Consider the following 21,852-nt stretch of genomic DNA (forward strand, 5'->3'; position numbering starts at 1 on the left):
TCGCTGACCGTGGCTGACGTGGGCTCTGGCTCGCAGACCGAGGCAGGCATGTGCCGGAAGGCGGAAGCCCGTCTTCTCTCCCTCCTCCGGGCTGATGAAGTGGGCCGCGCTGCCTCGTGGAAGACGACTGCCGTGAGGGTCGGTTCGCTGACAGGTGGGGCTGGTGTTACAGGGGCCGCCGGAGGTGGTTGCAGAGACTCCACTGTGGATGGCGAGGTTGGGTCCTTCTCAGCAACGCCCACAGTTAACGGCGAGCCGCAGACCTGCAAAGTCATCTCCACGAAGCTGCAGAGAGTCCACTTGTGCATAGCCGGTGGCAACCGCTCCCTCCACGAGGCGTTCAGGTTGCCCCTGAAGTAGACCACCAGGGCAGAGTCCGGGAAGTCGGAGACGCTAGCCAGCCTGAGAAAGTCGCCAATGTGGAATACCGCCGGTCGGTCCCCTTGTTTTAAACACAGCAGCCGATAATTGGCCTGTTGGACCGCTGGATCCATTTTGGGTCAATCGTTCTGTTATGAAGGGTGTGGAAGCAGGACAAGACGGACAAGAGGTGCGGATCCAAACGCGGTTTTATTGGGATTAACACATAAGAAATAAAAGGTAAACACAAATGAAAGTCCACGATGGGAAACTAGGAAACTAAAACACAACGAAACAGATTTAACACGGTGAAACAAAACTCAAACAAAACTAAGAACTCGGGTAAGGAACACAGACCAGGCTTGACGACATTCAAGAAACGAACAACGATTGACAGAGACTAAACAAAGAACCAGGGTTTAAATACACAGACAAAGTGGAGACTGAACGAGACACAGGTGAAAACAATGATGAGTGCAGGCAGTGAGGGAGGCCGAGAATTGTGGGAAATGTAGTTTTAGACAAGGACAGTGAAACACGGGGCGGACAACAAGGAAAACGTGACATGGAGCGTGAACGGTGATGGGTGAAATGGAAAACACGGAGCAGACAAGGAAACATGACATGAACGTGAATAGTGACACACAGAACACAGGGTAGACAACAGAGGAACGTGACAGTAGTTAATCACGATTATTAGCAGATTTTGAAAATGCTGAAATTTGACACCATATATACTTATTTTGCTGTCAAAATGCATTTATTTCCATCTTAGGAAAGAAAACAAATATGTAGCAATATAATATAAAGCCTTCCACGTATAAAGATAGAAATGCACTAAAATAGCACCAATTCAAGTAACATTAAACGTTTCTTGAAGTCCAAGTGGGTGTTTGACTAATTTAAAGAACTAGTTCCCACATAAGTTACATATTCATTGGAATGAGCATTAAATCTCTTAAACTCTCATTCTTCACAATATTAATCAGCCAGCAGACTGTGGCTATCCGCTTTGTTACAGCAATCGTGAAGCTACTTTCATGATCCGCGTTAGAGCATCAATGCCGCTTTGAACTTGCACTTGCAAGCAGAAACGTCTCATTCTGCGTTTTGGTGATAGTAAGACTCGACATGTTTCTGTGGTAATTAAAATGCTTGATTTCTATCTCAAGTCCCATCTGGGCTTGTTTTGTACAGTACATCAAAGAGTGCACATAACACATAACACTCAGGGTGTGTTCACACTTCTGTTCCCTGTAGTTCGTTTCTCTTGGTCCTCTTGGTCCGGACCAAAAAGAAAATGATACATTTAGTCCTGGTTCACTTAGCGTTCACACTGGCATTTTTAACACCGAACCTAAAGATACCAAACAAAAGGCATGAAGATAAGGTCACAACCTGGTTGGACAGCTTTTATGACGTCTATTTTGCGGCGTATCTTTACGAACATCCTAAACAATGCTGGTTGCTGGGCTAAATGTTGGATGCATTTATATATGGTGATATTTTTATAAGCTGAGAACAAACAAAGAGATTATAAACTGTGTAAATGAGTAAAAACAGCACCAGGAACTCCTCCGTTGCACACACAAATAAAGATATACGGCAAGGATGGCTGATAGTGGTTCCGACGCTGGTACCAAACTGTAATGGTCAACATAGCTCCTATGATGAGAAGAAACAGGTATGCTTGAGGTCAGTGTAAGGTTAATTACTTCCTGTTATTGCTCCGTTTAGAAGTCTTTAGTCCATACTGCGTTCATATATCAATCAATCCGCACCACAGTTCGTTTGGAAGCAGACCGAGACCCACTATTCAGGGGGTCTCAGTCCGCTTGTTTTGTGCACACCAAGGTTTGGATGGCAACGTTCACACTTGTTCAAATGAACCGCACTAATCGCACGAGAGTTCGTTTTAATCTAACCAAACCTGCCAGACTTATTACACTGGCACACACTTCACGATACACACACACACAACACAACACAAAATTATTGAAGGGTGTCTCTTAAAGCTTTTTGATGTACAAAACAAGCCCAGATGGGACTTGATAGAAATCAAGTATTTTTCAGCCTATATATGGTCAAGTCTTACGATCACCAAAATGCAGAATGAGACTGTAAGTGCTTTTCATGTGGAGTTCAAAGCGGCGTTGACACTCTGACATGAATCATGAAAGTAGCTTCACGATTGCTGTAACAAAGCAGATAGCCAGTCTGCTGGCTGATTAATATTGTGAAGAATGAGAGTTTAAGAGATTTAATTGGAAAGATCATTGGAAAGAATATGCTACCTATTTGAGGACTAGTTCTTTAAATTAGTCAAACACCCACTTAGACTTCGGGAAACAATTAATGTTACTTGAATTGGTGCTATTTTAGTGCATTTCTATCTTTATACTGTGGAAGGCTTTGTTTGGAAAATGCTAATGAAGCATTATATTGTTACATATTGTTTTGTTTTCTTTCATAAGAAGAACAAAATTTTGACAGGCAAATAAGAATATATAGTGTTATATTTCAGCACTTTCAAAATCTGCGATTAACTACAAAAAAGTATGCAGATTAATCGCGATTAAAAAATATATTAATTGACTGACAGCACTGATATAAATATTTAATATGTGTAAGCTTCTCTCACACAAGCTATGAGAGAAGCTTGTTTAAAGTGGCTTGCGTTTATGCAAGAATTTGAGTTGTGTTCCCATGTGAATATATGAGCCGCAGTGAACAAGCTTCTCTCACAGTGCTCATGAACATGCAACCAATGTCAAGATATAGAAAAGAAAGCCTTTTTACTGAAGAATTTCTTAAATTTCATGTTGTTTTCATATACAGTATAGCTTCAGAACATTTGAAACAAGTCGCAGTGGACAACGTGTATGACACTTTTGGGTACTTTTTTAAGCATTAAAGTGAGTCACTATCCACTGCCATTGCATTGAAATTATATTGCTTTCCACATTCCACGGTTTTGAACAACATGAGGGTGAGTAAATGTACTCCCTCTACAAATACTCCCTCTAGTTTGCAGGTGAAACAAATATGCTTGTTATATTACACTAGAACGTTTCCAATGATATGTTATGATAATAATCATAAATCATAAAGAAACAGAACACTTCTAATTTGTGCATTTGTGGCATGTTGATTACTCGTCCCTCTTTATTTTAACACTTATTGTGTCACATGAGAAGTTTTAAAAAAAATTCACAGTGCTCCAATCGAAAAGGTTAAAATATTAAAAGTAATGGTTATCGGTTATCTGTATCTGCCAAAAAATGATATACTTGTGCATCCCTATACACCAATAATAATAGGTGAAAGTTCTTCATTACGTCATGTAGCCGTGGATGGCTTCACAATTAGCTGTCATGATGAAGTGATAGCTGAGGAGAGAGGAACTCTACGTACCATGGGCATGTCATTCAGGGGTGACTGATGCAGAAAAAGCAACATTTGATGAGTTAAGTGCCCTAATTACAGAGTCAATATGAGGGCAGCCTGCAGGATGTTTATTTAGCCGAGGGGTAAAAGGCAAGAGCGCATAAGCAGCACAGAACTAATGAAGCATTTCAGACAAGTTTTTGGGCGAGCTGTTGGCCCATGACCTCGAGACCTGCCTCAACTATATATCTAGACAATGAAAAAACTGAAGGACTGTTGAATAACAATGACACTGTGTCATAATAACACATCATCCATACCAACCATCATCCCATAAAAGGTCAAAGTAAATATTCAAAGACATTGATCTTAATTACATCTCAGTGTGGATAGACAATCTATTGCCTCTAATAGTGATGATAACATCAGTATAAGAGCAAAGATAGCAAACTAATGTCATTGTAACAGCACAGAGCTGACATTGATGGACATTAATCATTTAATAACATGAATATAGTGAGGGGAACCAAAGAGTCTTCACAACACACAACATGCAAAATCCCTGTGTGTAGACCATGACGGATCAATAACTTGATCAGTTAGCGTATTTGTTCTTTTGAATACTGTTATCTGAAGCAGTCGCATGTGACTTCGGCATTATTTTATATAATATATCAATGAAAATCAAATGAACACACACAGAGTCTGTATTTATGTGACGAATATCTAACTACAAGGGTATCAGGGAGAGACACCAATGTGTCAGAATTTCATACCTAAATCTCTAGTTTTCTCAAATCCTTCTTAAATATTTCTCCTGAGAAATAAATCCAAATAGTCTCATGTGTGTCTTCTCTAGAGTTTCAAAAGATTTCCCAACAATGTCAGAAAAACTGTCCACAAATTTGCCAGTATACCAAAGTCTGTGATCAAAAATGGATACCTCAATATGAATAAACATTTGTCATCAAATTCTTCCAAGATTACTTGAGCAACATGATAATGTAAGATATACATGCTTAACACTGGAGTCTTATTAATTGCTTTTATGCTGCCTTTATATGCATTTTGGCAATTAATAGTTCTGGCCACCATTCACATGCATTGTATTGACCTTCATAGCTGAAACATTCTTCTAAAAATCTGTTTCTGTTCTGCAGAAGATAGAAAGTCATACACATCTGGGAAGGTGTGAGAGTGAGTTTATGATGGGAGAATTTTCATTTTTGGGTGAACTATTCCTTTAAAACTCCTGAGCTATGAAAGAACAATTTTTTGGAGCAATGCAACTTTCTTTCAGCTCATAAAATGTTGAGGAAAATAAAGCTTATTTTGCTGTTTAAGACAGTAAATCAAATTGAGGCCATCCAACAGTTAACAAGAAGGACATTAAAATGATAGACTTACTTTGACACCGTGGCCCACATCATCCAGCAGGGTGTAGTCTATGGGCTTCCTGATGTAGCGCACAGGTCGCTCCATGTTGCCGGGAGCGATAATCTTGTGGGTCCGAGACGTGTTTTTGTTGGTGGTGAGGATCCCGATCTCTCGTCTGGCAACTTTCTCTTTATGAATGTCCACAGTCTAAGCAAAGAAAAGGGACGAAATTCTGATAAGAAACCGGATTATGTAGCCCTAATTAACTTATCAACCTATATGTTCTGAATGCAATGTCCAAACATAACGATACTTGGGAAACTTTGGCATGAAGACATTTTGAGGATGCATGCCAAACGGCATACAATTCTGTCCATAGGAGGTGCTACAACTAAAAAACATTCGTAACACAGCAACAGTTAGATTGAGGAAGTTGGAATTTGGCAAGCATCTTCTTTGGGTCAAAATCTAACATATTCTTCAAATAGTGTTTTAAGCCCCCAGCAGCCAATCAAATTCCAGAAGCTAATATCTTGCATTGTGAACAATAAGAGAATAAGCTAATATACACTCACAAAGCACTTTTTAGGTACACCTACAGACCTACTTAGATTATCTAATCAGCCAATCGTGTGGCAGCAGTGCAGTGCATAACATTATACAGATATGGGTCAGGAGCTTCAGGTAAAAATGTGACCTCAGTGATTTGGACTGTGGCATGATTGTTGATGTTTTAAAACGGGCTGGTTTGAGTATTTCTGTAACTGGTGACCTCCTGGGATTTTCACACACAACAGTTTCTAGAGTTTCCTCAGAATGGTGCCAAAAACAAAAATCATTCCATGAGCGGCAGTTCTGCGGACGTCACATTGTTCCCTATCTGTCACTCACTTGACGTTGTGTTGATGTAGTGACACTAGGGGTTGCCCTTGGGAGCCCCAAACGCCTCTGATCTTTGAGAAAATCTGTGCTTGGCGACCGTTCTCGCCCTCAGGGTGACGAAGGTCACGGCGCGGACTCTCGGGCAGGCTATGTGCACCTTGGTAGTCCAGGAGCGCAACATTTGGCTTAACTTGGTCGAGATGAGGGAGGCTGAGAAGGCACGGTTCCTTGACACCCCCATCTCCCAGGCTAGCCTATTGTGCGACACCATCAAGGACTTTGCCCAGCAGTTCTCGCCAGTTAAGTAGCAGATTAAGTCTTTTCAGCACATCCTGCCCCAGCCCGGATCAAGATCCCGCACAAGGGTGTCCCCCTGTGTCACGACCGGTGACTCGAACCCGGTGTACAGCCCAGGAAGGCAACACCCAACAACTTAGGGAGGTTCTGCTATCTCCGGGTTGAGCCAGTTTCATCCTGTGTGTTGTCAGGTACGAACAGGTACGTTTGCGGGACAACTGGCTGAGTTTACCGCTTGCATATAGCTCCTTTTCCCTCCTGGAGGGGGAGATGTGCTCTTTTTACCCCCCAGCCGTGTTCACGAAGTTGTGGACCCTGGATGTCTTTCCTCCTAAGCCCTGTGGCAGGCGAGTTTGCGGAGATACTTGATGCCGGCCCAGTATGTGCGCTAAATAGTCCCTGTACTGGGGTAGATGCTCCACATGTGCTGGTTGCCTGTGTGTAACCATGTATGGTGTATCTTCCGTGAGATGGTTTCCCCATTGGTAAACCTCCTTCCACTTGGGAAGGGACACCTCCCCAACGCGGACACTTATGGCCCCCAGCTGAACGATTTCATCTCTTTTTTGGGGAGAAAAATGAGGAGAGGCCACGGTTGGGGCAACCTGTCCCAATTTGTCGGCAGTCGACTTGTCCCCTAGGTGCGGTGGACTGTACGACATTCATAAAAGCGTTGGGGGAGGTTACGTGATGGCCGGGTGTGCTGGCTATGAGGCACGCAACAGTTTGCCTGTCTCGCACTGCCAGTCCACGTAACACAGTTCAACTTGTTGTGGCGTTTTTTATAGGGACCCCTAGTGTCACTACATCGACACAACGTCGAGTGAGTGCCAGATTTTCGTAATCTCTGTTCCCTAATGGAGGGAACGAGACATTGTGTCCCTCCTGCCACAACACTGAACTACCCGGTGAAATGGCCGGGACCTTGTCTGGTCTCTTCACCGCAAAACCTGAATGAGTGGTTGCGAGCCAGCTCCTTTTATACCCAAATTCCACTTGCCAATTCCCATTGGCCTTTTCTCAAAGATCAAAGAGTTTGGGTCTTCCAAGGGCGCCCCTATTGTCACTACATCGACACAACGTCTTGTTCCCTCCATCAGGGAACGGAGGTTACAAAAGTAACCAAGACGTTGATGAGAGAGGTCAACAAAGAATGGCCAGACTGGTTTAAGCAGACAGAAATGCTATGGTAACTCAGATAACTACTCTGTACAATTGTAGTGTTCATCTCAGAATGCACAACACATCAAACATTGAGGCTTATGGGCAACAACTGAAGACCATGTCGAGCACTTTATTAGGACCATAGTGTTCCTAATAAAGTGCTCAATGAGTGTATATCTTTTTGGTAATAATTCTGGAACTGCAACTTTATGTGCTACAGAACAGAATAAACTTCCGCCATTGTGAATTTAATGAAAAACATACTTTTCTAAACTTAACAAAGATCTTTTCTCTGATTCAAAGTTTTTTTTGTCATCATAGGGACCTTCATGACAATAAGTTATCAAAAGAACTTTGATTAATTTAATCGTTTGCAGATATGCACCTTTACATTCTTAGGGTGTGGTCTATAATGAATAATTGGACTGTATCTTGTGAATGCAATATCCAAATTTGAAAAAACTTGCTACACATGGACAACAGGACACTCTGAGTACACGTGCCAATCATCAAAGTTGATTAAACTGTTAAAAAATTGTCCACTAGAAGCCACAAGAAATCCATGTAAGTCTGCAAATTGGACTGTATCTTGTCTACCTTCCGAAGACTATATTTACATTTGCAATTCTGCTAAGTGATGCTATTGACAAAGAAATTGTACACTTCACCTTTAAGAGAAAGTGCTTCATAATTTTACATAATTTAGCTGCCATTTCTGCCTATCCTCTTAGAGACAAGTGGTGGCAAACTAGTTTGCAGGAGCCTTTTAACTTCAGTAGCAAGTAAATCATTAGATCTAGTTTCCTATATGGCTCTGAAAATCTAATGATAGCGAGCAGTATCTCTTACTAATAAAAGCATTCCCCATTGAGGATGAAATAATTCACTCTGCCATTGTGTTCAAATGGTGATGTAGCTACAGAGAGGGCTCAAATTGTCTCCGATGCTCTTTAGACATTATGGCTTACAATATACCTGTGTTCACAATATATATTATAACACACTCTGCCTCTTGTTGTTGCTTATTCATTTTTCAACATATCAATGCAGTTATTCATCAGTTGCAAAATCTATAGACTACACAATGTAAATCTAATTATTAATGCATATTATTTAAATAAGTGATGGGAGTCATTATAGAAGCACAACAGAGCTATTGAAATGAGCTAGAGCACGTGAGGACAACCATGGCCAGACAGCGTTCCATTTGGTGCTCCTCTCACAACAGACCAGTGTGAATCCAACATGCAAATATGACTCATGGGAAAAATGAGAGAATCAGTTAACAAAGAAATGTGATATGTGTGAGAAACTTGATCTAAATTTTGTTTTAATCGCATTGTGTGAGTCTCCCATTGATATCTACATGATTTTAAATGAAGCAATTGTAATGGTCACATCCGTAACAAGCTGTTATTTATATTACATTTAAAGTATTATATTTAAAGTAATGATGTATCATCATGCATCATACAATGTATGTTGCTTTAGGCCTATGTTGACTTCAAATGTTTTGTTGGTCTAAAATTAAGAGAATTGTTTAAAGCTAAATGTACATGTTATTTTGGGATTCATTTTTAATAGCCATGATGCATATTGTCATGTTTGTAATATGTTGGTATTATAATATCCAGACTGACCTGAGAGATATGGTTGATGGAAGATTCCATCCTGCGCAGCTGTGAAGCCTGAATATCCAGCAGCTGTAGCACATTGTTTGCTAAGGCATTGATTTGATAGGCCACGCTTGCCAGGGACTGCGTGGTGTAGGCTTTGGTTTCCTCAAGGGCTTTCCTCTTGTCTTGTGCCTAAACAGAAAACAAGAGATCTTAAGGTCAGTACAATGATATTGGTAGGTGTTTCTGAAAATATAGTTTCTACACAACTTTCAACAATAAATGATTTTTCAAAGCATCTCACACTATGAAGTCATGCCTCTATGAATGTTGGTGTAAAAGCATCTAGGAATTCCTAGAGGACTCAAGAGAAAATATCACATCAGATCATGTGGCCTGTGGAAAAAGACATGTGTTGCCCAATGAAATATTGGTCATTCCCAAAGTGGCAATAAGGAGAGAAGAGCCAGCAACAAACTGGGTACAGAAATCATCCCCAGTCGAAAAATCCTAAAGGAATCCTATTTCAGTCATTATATGGAACCAATCCTGAAGGATTCTAATGGGTATTTTCTAATTGGATTCCAACAAATTACTGAACTAAAATTTTAGATTTAGAACATATCATTTCTAATAGGAATATTATGATTACCAACAGGATAAAATATCCTAGTAAGACATCAAAAGGAATCTGAAGAAAATCATTGAGGATTTCAAAACCCTGAGACTTCCCTGGTTATTTCCATTAACTGACAAACAATGTCCAAAATACTATTCCATTACAAACAGTAGGGTTCTGATAAAGATTACACAGTATCCAATTGGAAACAAATATGAATAAAAAAATATTGTAGGAAATTAATTTTCAACTTTAAGATCCGATTTGATAATTAGAATATTCTTATTTAACTTCATGAGTCCCGAGCGTGACTGCTGTGTCCATTCCTTTTTTATTTAAAACTAGCACCTAATAATCGTGCAATAAAAGCAAATAGTTTTCCTAAAAACTGATGGCAACATATGTGGACTGTGGGACTAAGTTGTGAAATTTTAAATAATACCAAAATATAGTAAGTCAGATTTTTAATTCTTTATTATGTTTCCAGCAGTTTTGGTTGTTCATGTTTTTGAGATGTTACAGGAATTACATCAGAAATTAGGCTAATGAATTATCATTCAATGTAATGTCCAGCATCATCCAATCACTGCCAACCATGTTATAATAAAATTATACATTATACATTCTGAATCCATCAACGGATTACCATTGTCCCATGTCTGCAAAACATGTTGAGTGGGTCAAACAACATCTACAGCTGAAACCTGAAACTGAACTTTTGATAGGAAGTTTGGATTGAATGCACTTAGCTGCATAGAGTGCTACAGGATGATCCCTTGCTCCCTATTTAGTGAATGACTTAACCTCCAGTGTGCCATCTGTCTGAACCGGTCTCAGAACAGTTCGAAATTAGGCATGTAGCAATTGTCACATATTCCCTGTTGTCTTGTGGTTTTGTGCTTTTATGTTGAAATTCTTGTTTAGTTCCCACTTTCCTGTTGGTTTTGTAGTCCTTTTGTAGTTTTATTTCATGATTGGTTCTCCCAGATTGTTTCCCCAGGTGTTCATCATTCCCTGATTGTTTCCCCAGGAGTTCCTTGTTTTCCTTTGTATTAGGGCTGGGACAACGTGTCAACGTCATCGATGACGTCGACGCAAAAAATACGTCGATGCAAAATATTTGCGTCGATTCGTCAGACCCAAAACAAAGATGGCGGCGCCGGAGAGTAGTAGCAACACGAGTGGCTCCTCAGACTATCAGAAGTGCAAGGCACTCGTTCCTCTAAAGTATGGGAATTCTTTTACATTAAAGGAAACAATTCCGTGATATGTCGTCTTTGCAAAATGGAGATGGCCTTCCATTCTAGCACCACGGCAATGCACCAGCACCTGAAGAGGCTGCTGCGCGCACACACGCACTCACAGTATTCTTAAGGTGAAAGGAAAGTGTCAGAGTGTAAGTTGTTATTTGCATGTGAATGAAGATGCTTTTTTTCAGTATGTTCAACATAAACGTTGAATTCTGAATGTTTATTTTCATTATTTATTTTTTGTTGGAAAAGCACTTTCTGTATTAGCTTAAAGCCACCAAGTTTACAATAGTTACTGTATTCTTTCAATAGCTCTAAGACAAGTGTGGCTGGGTGACCTTTTTATTTTTTTATTGAATGCTAGACATCAAGTTGTTATTTTATTCTGAAAGAAGAATTACAAGATGCACTTTTTTTCAGTAAGCTAGGCCTATGTGTTTTCAAGGCTTCAAGGTTTTATTGAATGCTACCTCTGACTAAGAATGCATTACTTTGCACTTGTATAGTCTTTTATTTTGGAATTTTAAGAGCAATAAACATATATTGCAATGTTAAGGAATTCATGTTTTTTTCATTCAGATATGTAAATCAACATGTATAAATTGCTATTAGTCAATTAATGGGGAGATAATCGAATCGAAATCAAATCGGACTGGAAAAATGAATTGTTAGATTAATCGATGCATCGAAAAAATAAACGCTAGATTAATCGTTTAAAAAATAATCGTTTATCCCAGCCCTACTTTTATATATAAGCGTTTGTTTGTCAGTTTTTGCATGTTTGGTCTATGCTCTGTGCTGGTTTCCTGTGTTTTGTTTTCTTAAATTCTGAGTTAGCTTGTTCATCTTTTGTTTACATTAAAGCTGCATTTAGATCCTCATTCCTCGCCTACCTTGTCACAGCAATACACAAATTTCACACCTTGTTGAAGCAGAAGTCTCACGATACGATTATTTATAATAATAATAATAAAAAAACTATCCCACAATTCTTTTTGCTTTAACTTATTCAAGGATTTGACATAAATGTATTTGAAATCAGCTGACGTTGGCAACATAAACAACAAAACTGCATTTATAAGCAGAATTTTATGAGATTAAAAAAAAAATGTTTCAAAGCAGCTTTGTAGAAAATCATGACTTGATGTCTTAAAGCCTCCAGTGAGCAAGAAAAAAAAAAACTCCTTTCAATAGTTAGTGGAGAAAAAAAACCTTGAGAGGTACCTGACCTCTGCCTTTCGATTGGCACACTTAATTTTTTTGCCCTCTTCCCCCGGTTTCAATTTGCATGTAAACTTTACCAGTCTTACCGGCTTATCCAATGCATGCAAGTTTTGTGCTCAAAGCCGTTTACACTTCGACATCAAAAGCAGAGAATAATAACACTCATGTAATCGCAGGTTTCTTATGTTGTCTTTTTTCTATTAAGCTGGTTTTTGATAGTTATGACCACATTTCTGTGCAGGTGATCACGCTCACGTGTCGGTTGGGAGAGGCTGGCTTCTAATTGCAGTTTCAGCCTCGCAAATACAACGATTTGCACTGTGATGTTGCCGTAAATAAAACGACATGTTTGATGTACTGTAGCACTGGGACACAACACCATTGTTTGGCATGTTCCACAAGCTGTATTTGCAATCGGTCTTTGAGCTCTCAACTCGCTTTTGTAGACTAGTTGCTCTGTTTTCCTGTGAGTGCTCAGTGCCGCCTCTCCAGGGAGGAGACTGTTTTGCAGCTCCCAATGTTGCATTGCTTGATTTTAATCACATTGTACGATAAATATGATATCAAATCTTTAGCGTTGTATCGTACAATACAATACCGACTCCATATAAAGCCTCTGAAAGCAAAATGTTTCAGCTTTTGGATGAATCCATTGATTTTCAATGTGAAAATGCACAGTAAATATAAAAATGCACAGAAAAGATGCCCTAAAGTACAAATTAGTGTACATTGTGTTTATCAGTGTGGCGTTTCACGATAAATCGCTAAAATTTTAAAAATGACATATCTGAAAAACTAGAGACTTGAGAAGAAGATTAGGGTTCTTACCAGATGGAGTTTTATTGACTTTTCTTCCAAAGACAAACTCTGCTGTGGTCAGCACCATGTTGTTTTGTCACATGATTCCATACGTCAAAAGTTTAACCCTTTACTAACAGCACAGAGTCTTTTGAACTGCGATCAATTGGTTTATTAAGCATTACGAATAGCGAAGCCAAAATACAACATCCACACATGTGCAGGGTCGCACAAGGTTAAAGGATCCTTTAGGACTGGCACAAAATTATGATAAAAAATGTAAATGTATATCCTGTACTAGGGTATCACCATTGTGCCTTTAAGTTTGCAGTAAGTAATGCAAAATGCTCCAAAACTGTTGGTTTGAACCTGTTAAAGGACAATCCATGAGCTATCACCATTGTATCCAGGGATGCACCTCCCATATCTGCAATGCGTGGGGCACCATACAAAAGCTGGTGCTGAATCATCCCAAAGGGAGCACTTGGACAGCTAAATGTTCTGGGGAAACAACATTATTACTGCATATCCGACCATAAATAGATAGTTACCCATTTATGCCATGCCCCCACCACCACACTCTGCTAAATCATTACTTTCAAATAAATGCACATCTAAAACTTGTTAACTGCAGGTATTAAACACAGCAGGATAGTCTGAAGACAAATTTGAGACCTGATTCTGAATAGAGTGGAAAAACATGATGAAACCAACAGGCCTTAAAAACAACAGTCTCACTAAGGTTAGCCTACATTGTACTGCTATGGGCATAATCCAATGCATAAAATCTTGTTGCAATTTAAAACTTTTTTTAAACTTTTTTTTATTTAAAAACAATTTCCTTCTTTATGAACTTAGCAATGCTAGCAGACTCATAGATTAACATTGTAGCTTTCTTGACAAACAAATACTCGAACTACACACCAACCCCAAGTATGAGCAGTTAGCGATGCTTACAAAAAAACCTGTTATTTTCACATGCAAATGAGAATTCGCCACAAATGTTTGCCAGACGTTTGCAGCTCTTCTCTGACAGTGGAGCAACAATGGACAAAGCTCATTTTCATGTGAAAATAATCAGTGGCAAGTTTACAGCAAATTTGCCATGAACTCTCGATTTTCGTAAGGATGGATTCCTCAGCAAGCAGCACTAAATACTGTTTAAAAGATTTGGTGACAGTGAATAAATTAACGAATGCACTTGTTTAGACTTTGTCAAGTTTTAAATCATGAATCAAGCAGCTATGATCTAGTAGTAAGCAGCATATATGGCAATATGAAAAATTCAGGAATTAGCAAAGTGTGTCACTAGTATTAATGACACTAGTAGTTGACTCTGATCTTGTATTGTTAACAATTAGGCTACTACAAGCATGCTGCACTGTCCCCAGGCCTGCTTCAAACACCACCTGTCACTACATGTCAGTCTTCTCAGCTGTTCTTCTAAGGCCATATGTCCGTCAACACAGGGCAAATACACATGAATGGACCCGTAAATGCCCTGGCTGTGATATTCTACAATCTAGCAGACTGCTGCCTATTAAACAACACTAACAACATGCATAATAAATGATGACCTCTTAACTTACACATAGACCTTAAAATGAACATTTAATTCATAATTTATAACACATGATAATTACTTAAGTAAAAAAAAAATGCAAAGGGACTACTACTGGGTTTTTATTTATTGAATGCAGAACAGCAATTCAAGTCTGGACCACATTTATTATTATATATTTACGTTCATATTGACACATTATTTCCTATGCTATGGTATATTCTACATAATCTGGATTTGGATTCTTTCACAAATAGTTTTAATATTGGCTCAGATGGTATGTTGCAAGTCATAGAATGACATGAGTAACTTCTGTCTAAAGCCAAAGAACCCTGCCGTGAACCTCTCTCTGTTTAAGACTCATACACCCAGCAAAGTCATGAGAGAAACATCTATGAATCATTTAGTCCTCTAATGACTGTGCGAATGCCTGGGTGTTTGAGAGGAAAGAGAGTTTATAATAGTTAGTATTCCTTTTCCTGTAGTTTAACTGGTAGAGAATTGCAACCCGTTGTCATGACAAGTCGAAATAATTAGTATGAGATTGTATGAGCTTGCTCAATAAAAAACATATTAAGGGGTCTGGGTAGCTCAGCAAGTAAAGACACTGACAACCACTCCTGGAGTTGCAAGTTCGAATACCGTGTGTGCTGAGTGAATCCAGCCAGGCTTCCAAAGCAACTAATTGGCTCGGTTGCTAGGGTGGGTGGAGTCATGTTGGGTTAACCACCTCGTGGTCGCTATAATGTGGATCTCGCTCTCGGCGGGGTACGTGGTGAGTTGTGCGTGGATGCCGTGGAGAACAGCGTGAAGCCTCCACACATGCTATGTCTCCGCGGTAACGCGCTCAAGCCACGTGATAAGATGCGTGGATTGACGGTCTCAGACGCAGAGGCAACTGAGATTCATCCTCTGCCACCCGGACTGAGTCACTACGCCACCAAGAGGATTTAAAGCACATTGGGATTTGGGCATTCCAAATTGGGGAGAAAAATAAGATAGTTAAATAAATAAAAATAAAAAAACATATTAGTTTTTCTCCCATTGAGAACAATGTACGAACCATGAATGAATTATTAAGTTTAACCCCTAACCCAAACGTAAACCTAACTATAAAGTCTAACCCTTCCCCAAACCCTAAAGCTTGCTATGACTTTAATAGGACTTTAATAACTGTTGTGTGTAATGGAGACGAGGTAAGTGTATTATTAGTTGTTAACATACGTCAGTAATTTCTCATTTGTACTGCCAAAATAAATATGGAATGAGTAACTAAATTTGTTCACATTTCCTTTCTTCAAATAAATAGTTTGATAGGAGGCTAGCAAAAGTTTGATGCCAGTATTGTTTTGATTTTAAATTCTGTTTGTTGATTGGTTTGTCACTATGGGAATAAAAGGGAACGGACCTTTTCCTACAAGCCAAGCCGTACGATATCTTAAGATTTTGCCATCTAATTATTTAATTGTCAAGAGTCTATGTTGAGAACGGAGGTAACAACGCAAGGGTCTGAGATAAAATTTAGGCATTCTAGAATGGACTGTTTATTTTTTGTCTTTCAATGCAATAATGTAGTGTAAATATACCTAGATATTATTCCAATATTGTGAGATGGCACAAATGTGAACAATGAAGCATTAAATTACCGATTCACATATTGTGCCTTGTGCTGTATTTTCAAGTATCTCTATGATACTAAGGCAGTCTCGCATTCAAATTAAAAGCACTTTTATTAAAGACGCTCTGGATAAGAGCATTTGAAAATGCCTAATATGTAAAGGCAATTAATTATATGACATCATTCCATATCAACACACAGCTATATCGGTTTTACCGAATGATCTGTGCCGATATTTGGTTTTTGGATCTATCGTTATCTGCAAATATCTTTCATTATTGTGATTTTGGTTGAACAAAAAACTGTTTCTGGGATTTTATTAATTTTGGATTCTTGTAGCCTGTCTGTGTGTCTGTGCCCATCATAGAAATCTTTTGAACATTCTACATAACAGTATCGGCAAAATCCACTATTGGTCAACCTCTACTCTGAAATCTACAATACATGAATAGAAAATAAGACTATTTTGTATAATTAAATACAATGTATCATAATGCACTTTAACTTTAATGGATTCCTAAGTATTTCATTCAATTAATTTGATCATCATTGTATATTGTTATATACTGTATTTCCAAAATAATACAAATATCACCCAAGACATTCCTTTAAAGTTACAATAAAGCATGGATCAAAATATATATTTAGTTAGAGGAAGAATATTACAATATGTTTCGGTGCATTCTAATAAATGTAAATTGTGACAATCACTCTTTATAGCTCAATGAACCATTTTAAGTACCCTGATCTTTCACACATATGACATCATTCTCATACTCATTTAAATGTGTTCAAGTGACTGGTTTGAAATGTTTGTGGTTGTTGACTGTGAGTTCAACATATCCACCACCATGTGAATGATGAAAAATATTCCCTCCCCAGCAGCAGACAAATTCCTACCTCTGAACACTCAGGTTTCATAGTGGTTTAAGTTAAGCCTTTACAACATCAAGGCATATCATTAACCAAAGTGATGCTCAGTCTTGGGCCATTAATAAAGTACTGAAGGTAAAATAACATGCAAAATGAATATCTGAAATTGTAGTAGCTTTTAATTTTTCACTGAAATCTACAGAGATGATCAACACATTTCTCTTGTTAAGAAATGTCATTTTGGTGCATTCATTATTTACTATTGATCTCTTCTATACACCTTAAAAAGCATTCACTTGCAATCGTTACCTTAAAGCTTAAGTTTGTAATTTCTGTGCCACTAGCACCATTGAACGGTATTGCAAAAATAAATGTTTGTTTTCAAACAACATTTGAACAAACACATGGCTCCACCCCCAACTCAAGCCATTGGTGTAGTCACTGACTATGTTTACATGGACACCAGAAAGCGGGTTATTGCAGTTTACATGCACTGTGTACTCTTTACTCTCGTATACATGCAGCTCAGTCAGTAATCAGCTTTCTCCACCACAATGTAATTTATCCATGATGCTGTAAATAACAACCATGGAATCTGAGGCATCTGGAATCTCTGTAAGCTTTGTTTATTTCCAGATATTCCAGAATTATTGCTGTGTCTGTTTCCTCACAAACTACAGCAGCATTGCACTGCAATAGTGGGGTTTTCCTCTTACGTAATAACACAAGCAGTACCATCTGTCTCGTGTTCCGACTGGAGAAACTACATTCAGTTCAGGACAGCATCGTTGCAGTCTAGATGGATGTTTATCTTTTATCCGTTTGGCGAAGTTGTATACCTGCTATACTGCTTGGATATGTTTTCTGGTAGGGTTACTGAAGCTTATATTGCTTGTCATGCTTTTATGAATCAAACATTACTCGTGTGTTAACCGATCGTGATGTACTTATGTTGTAGGGGGAAGTTACTGTGACATGTTTACAAATTTTTATGGTTTCTTAAATTGAATGTTAACTGATATATAGCATTTTTAAGCATATTATTTTCATGTACTTTATTTTTAATAAAGTATATTTTATCCCCATCATTATTGAATCCTCGTTTTATGTTTTTAGTTTACGGTGTTATTGTGTGTATTGCACAGACATTTTAAACAGTATTATTATGGCTCACGTGCAATATCAATTGAGGCTGTACCATATAAAATAAATATAATAACGTCTTCCGTTGAACTAGTATCAGCCATATCATGAGTATCACCTCTTAAATTGACATGTGTAGTACAATACAAACATAATAGAAGATACAACACTTGAAATGTGTTGTAAAAGTGCTTTGAGTGTAGTGTCAGAAAAGTGCTATTAGTGTAAAATTAATTAATTCAAAATATGTAAATGGAATGTTTTTTATCTTCATCAAAGCAAGTAATATTTCAGTTTTAAATGTTTAATTGTATAACATAATATCATCATGAAAACAGCACATTATGACTCCGGCTTCAACTTAGGCTTCTGACTGGAAATAGGAAGCATGCTAGTATATCACCTGTGTTGGCTTATCTCCACTGGCTCCCAGTTAAATTCAGAATTCAGTATAAGATTGTATTATTTGTTTTTAATGGTCTTATTAGCTTGGCACCTCTTTACATTGCGGAACTCCAGCAATATACTACTTCTAGACCTCTTAGGTCATCACAGAGTCTTCTTTTAATCATTCCTAAGTCTCGTTTAAAATCTAAAGGAGATCGTGCTTTTTCTGTTGCAGCTCTTTGCCTTTGGAATAGTTCGCCTCTCCATATCTGTACCACTGTTGATGTTTTTAAATCTCATTTGAATGACTCTTCTCTTCTCTCTTGCTTATGACTATGTCTAGTGTGTACATTTATTTGTGTTGGTTAAGTATTTATGGTCTCTGAAGGTGCATGATTTATTTATGTTTCCTTTATGTAAAGCACTTTGTTCAACATGTATTGTTTTTAAATGTGCAATAGAAATAAATGTGATTGATCGGTTGATTCTTCTGATTGACAGTCGCTAGAGAGCACAAAGTTACATAATGCAGCTTTAAATGGTGTGAGGATATTGCCGTTCTTGTTAACATGATGTTACAGAATGCCGCTTACTGCGAAAATCCTGGAATAAACCGTTTTCTCAAAACAAACAGAGGAATTTTTATAGCACCACAGAGACACAGTATTTTCAGTTTTCTAAAAAATGTACCTATAAATGGCTTACTTACAGTAGTCTCTGCACATAAAGCTAGGATAAGAGAAACTTTTAACCCGAAAAGTTACACACTTCCACTTTAAGGAATTAACATAACCCTTCAAATTTCTTTTGATGATGTATCCTAATGGTTTCAATTTGATTTAGTCAAGTTATATTTTTGCCATGTTTTAATTATGAAAAAAGAACAGTTTGACGTTACCAAATGTAGCATTTTTGGTAAACATTTATTTTTTCAGTGTATGTGATATGAAAATATGCAAGGAAAATATTTTCTCATTTGACTCATCATCACAGTACAATGCCAAAATGTATGAGACTGACAATAATCTGTGATAAAATACTGCATATAAATGATATAAATATAACAGTAGAAGATGATCACATAATAGTAAGAATACCTTCGCAGATTTTGAACAGTTTCTCTAAATTTGGGAGAATATAATCTATTACAACACAAACAGTATGTGAGACTGTTAAAACACAGTGTCTCACAACAGGCATTCTTACTGTCCTCCTGTGTTTTATTGTAGTTGTAAGTGTAAAGTGCTCAGTGAGAGACAGATTAACACTTGTGTGTCAGCAGTCACTAATTCACACCATCTCACAGACATTTCAAGTCTGGGCGTCTCGTGAGTTCAGACACGCCATTCTACCTCACATGCAATACACATTTGCAACACACACACACGCGCACACACAAATGATGATCAGTGCACATAATATTAAATCCAAGTCAAGCGAGTGGATATCAATAAATGCGATGAACAGATTTCATTTCCCTCTCTACGGCCTTTCTCTAAGATTATCTTGCCAAAATCTGGATGAAGTTCGACGTGAATATAGAGTATGTGGGCTTTCATCGCCCGAGCGGCATGGCAACCGTCTGGAGAGCTTCTAAAGCCAAACAGCCGAATTCCGCTGAAACATACTGACGATGCTGAGAAATGAAACATTGTAGCGTTGATAATATGACGTATTAGTTCGAAAAATGACGTATCGGCTGAGAACACATTTGCAGTCAATACATTGACGCTACGTGACCAGCAATATGCCATTAGAGCCCATAATGTGTGTAACAAGCCTTATGTAGTTAGGGTTTATATTTTGCTCATTGAACTATTTGATCAACTGTAAAGCTCAGCTGTCTTCATCCATCGCGGAGAAAGCGGCACGTCTCTGAGACTGGGTGATCATAGACACACCCTCTGAAAGTGCATTCGTGCATTGTGTGCATCAGCCTCAAAACAACACAAAAATCATCCAAGAACGAACATTCAACTTGCAGATTACATGAAGATATCACGGTGACCGTGCCTCAGTGCGCGCTCATCGCCGTTTCATGAGGATCCAATGTAATACTACATTTCAATCACATCCACACTGATACAGACACAATACATGAAAGGCAAATGGAATATTGCCAAACCGTACCTGCACATAATTATTCTCGCAATATTCCGCAACCCTTGAAAGGTTTTGGTAGCTCTCCACAAGCGCTCTTTTTCCAGCCGGGATCTCTTCCTCTAACAACATTTGTAGCTCTGCCATCTTACATCCCTCTGCATTACTGTTCTCCCCCTCTTTCATTGAGAGCAGCGGAGCTTCACTCTCCGACAGGAGCTCCCTCGCCTGGCATTGTGGGATTCCCGTTGGCTTGTATGTTTTTTCTTTCTTTTTTTTAGCAGGGCGACAATTCTCAACGCAGCGCATAACGCTCTGTGCTGTGATGGGATGTTTGGCTCAGATCAGACGCTTTGGGCCAATGGAAGACGAGTGCGCTTTTCTCAGCGGTGAGAAAAACCGTGGTGTTCAACGGTGAGAAAAAGTGTGAATAATCTCTGTAATATGTATTTTATGCACCACACACTGACAAATTTAGATATGATAATATTAGTTAATACAATAAAGAAATCATGTGAAATTAAATAGTAGTATAGTATAGAATAGTATAGTATAGTAGCAGATTAATTATAGTAATAACATGATAATAATGTATGAATAATCTCTGTAATATTTTTCTTATGCACCAAACAAAAAAAAAAATACATTATTTATTGATTTATGTTTTTGTTCAGAATGTGAGAGCCTATTATTATAGTTAAATATAATTAATCATAATTAAAAAAACCCTTCATGACATTTTTGTACATAAATTAACAAAAAGGTCCATGTTCTTAAAAATGTATTCAAATGAATAAGCTTTTTGAGATGCCTATTTATAAAAAAAAAGTCTGAATAGTATAGTATAGTAATAATATGGTAATAAAGTGTGAATAATCTCTGTAATGTGTTTCTTATGCAGCAAAAATATAATTTTTTTATGTTAGAATATAATATGTTATTTATTGCTCAGAATGTAAAAGCCTTATGAACATTGTTATTTTAGTGACAGTTCGGTTTAAAAAACGTCAAGACCTTTTTGTTAAGAAACATAACAAACAATGTCCATGTTGTGAAAAATATTTGACACACACACACAAAAAAGTTTTGTTTTAAAATGAAGAGGGTTTTTGAGGGGCCTATTTATAAAAATGTATCAATTTTGTAATTTTTAGAAACTGAACAATCCATCCCGTTCCAGCAGAATCGTTACTGGA

General features: G+C 38.1%; 1 protein-coding gene across 2 annotated transcripts in view; it reads right to left on the bottom strand.

The window, feature by feature from the left end:
* Positions 1 to 20,885, bottom strand: part of abi1b (abl-interactor 1b) — a 34,818-nt gene extending 13,933 nt beyond the window's left edge. For both annotated transcript variants that reach the window (XM_052134038.1, XM_052134036.1), the window contains exons 1-3: positions 20,687 to 20,885; positions 9,108 to 9,275; positions 5,155 to 5,331 (exon numbers count right to left, since the gene is read on the bottom strand). In XM_052134038.1, the coding sequence (XP_051989998.1) occupies positions 5,155 to 5,331; positions 9,108 to 9,275; positions 20,687 to 20,842 (501 nt within the window). In that variant the 5' untranslated portion in view covers positions 20,843 to 20,885. The remainder of the gene's footprint in view (positions 1 to 5,154; positions 5,332 to 9,107; positions 9,276 to 20,686) is intronic.
* Positions 20,886 to 21,852: the final 967 nt, after the last annotated feature.

Source organism: Xyrauchen texanus, chromosome 9, assembly GCF_025860055.1.
Source record: "Xyrauchen texanus isolate HMW12.3.18 chromosome 9, RBS_HiC_50CHRs, whole genome shotgun sequence".
In the NCBI taxonomy this organism is placed as follows: domain Eukaryota; kingdom Metazoa; phylum Chordata; class Actinopteri; order Cypriniformes; family Catostomidae; genus Xyrauchen; species Xyrauchen texanus.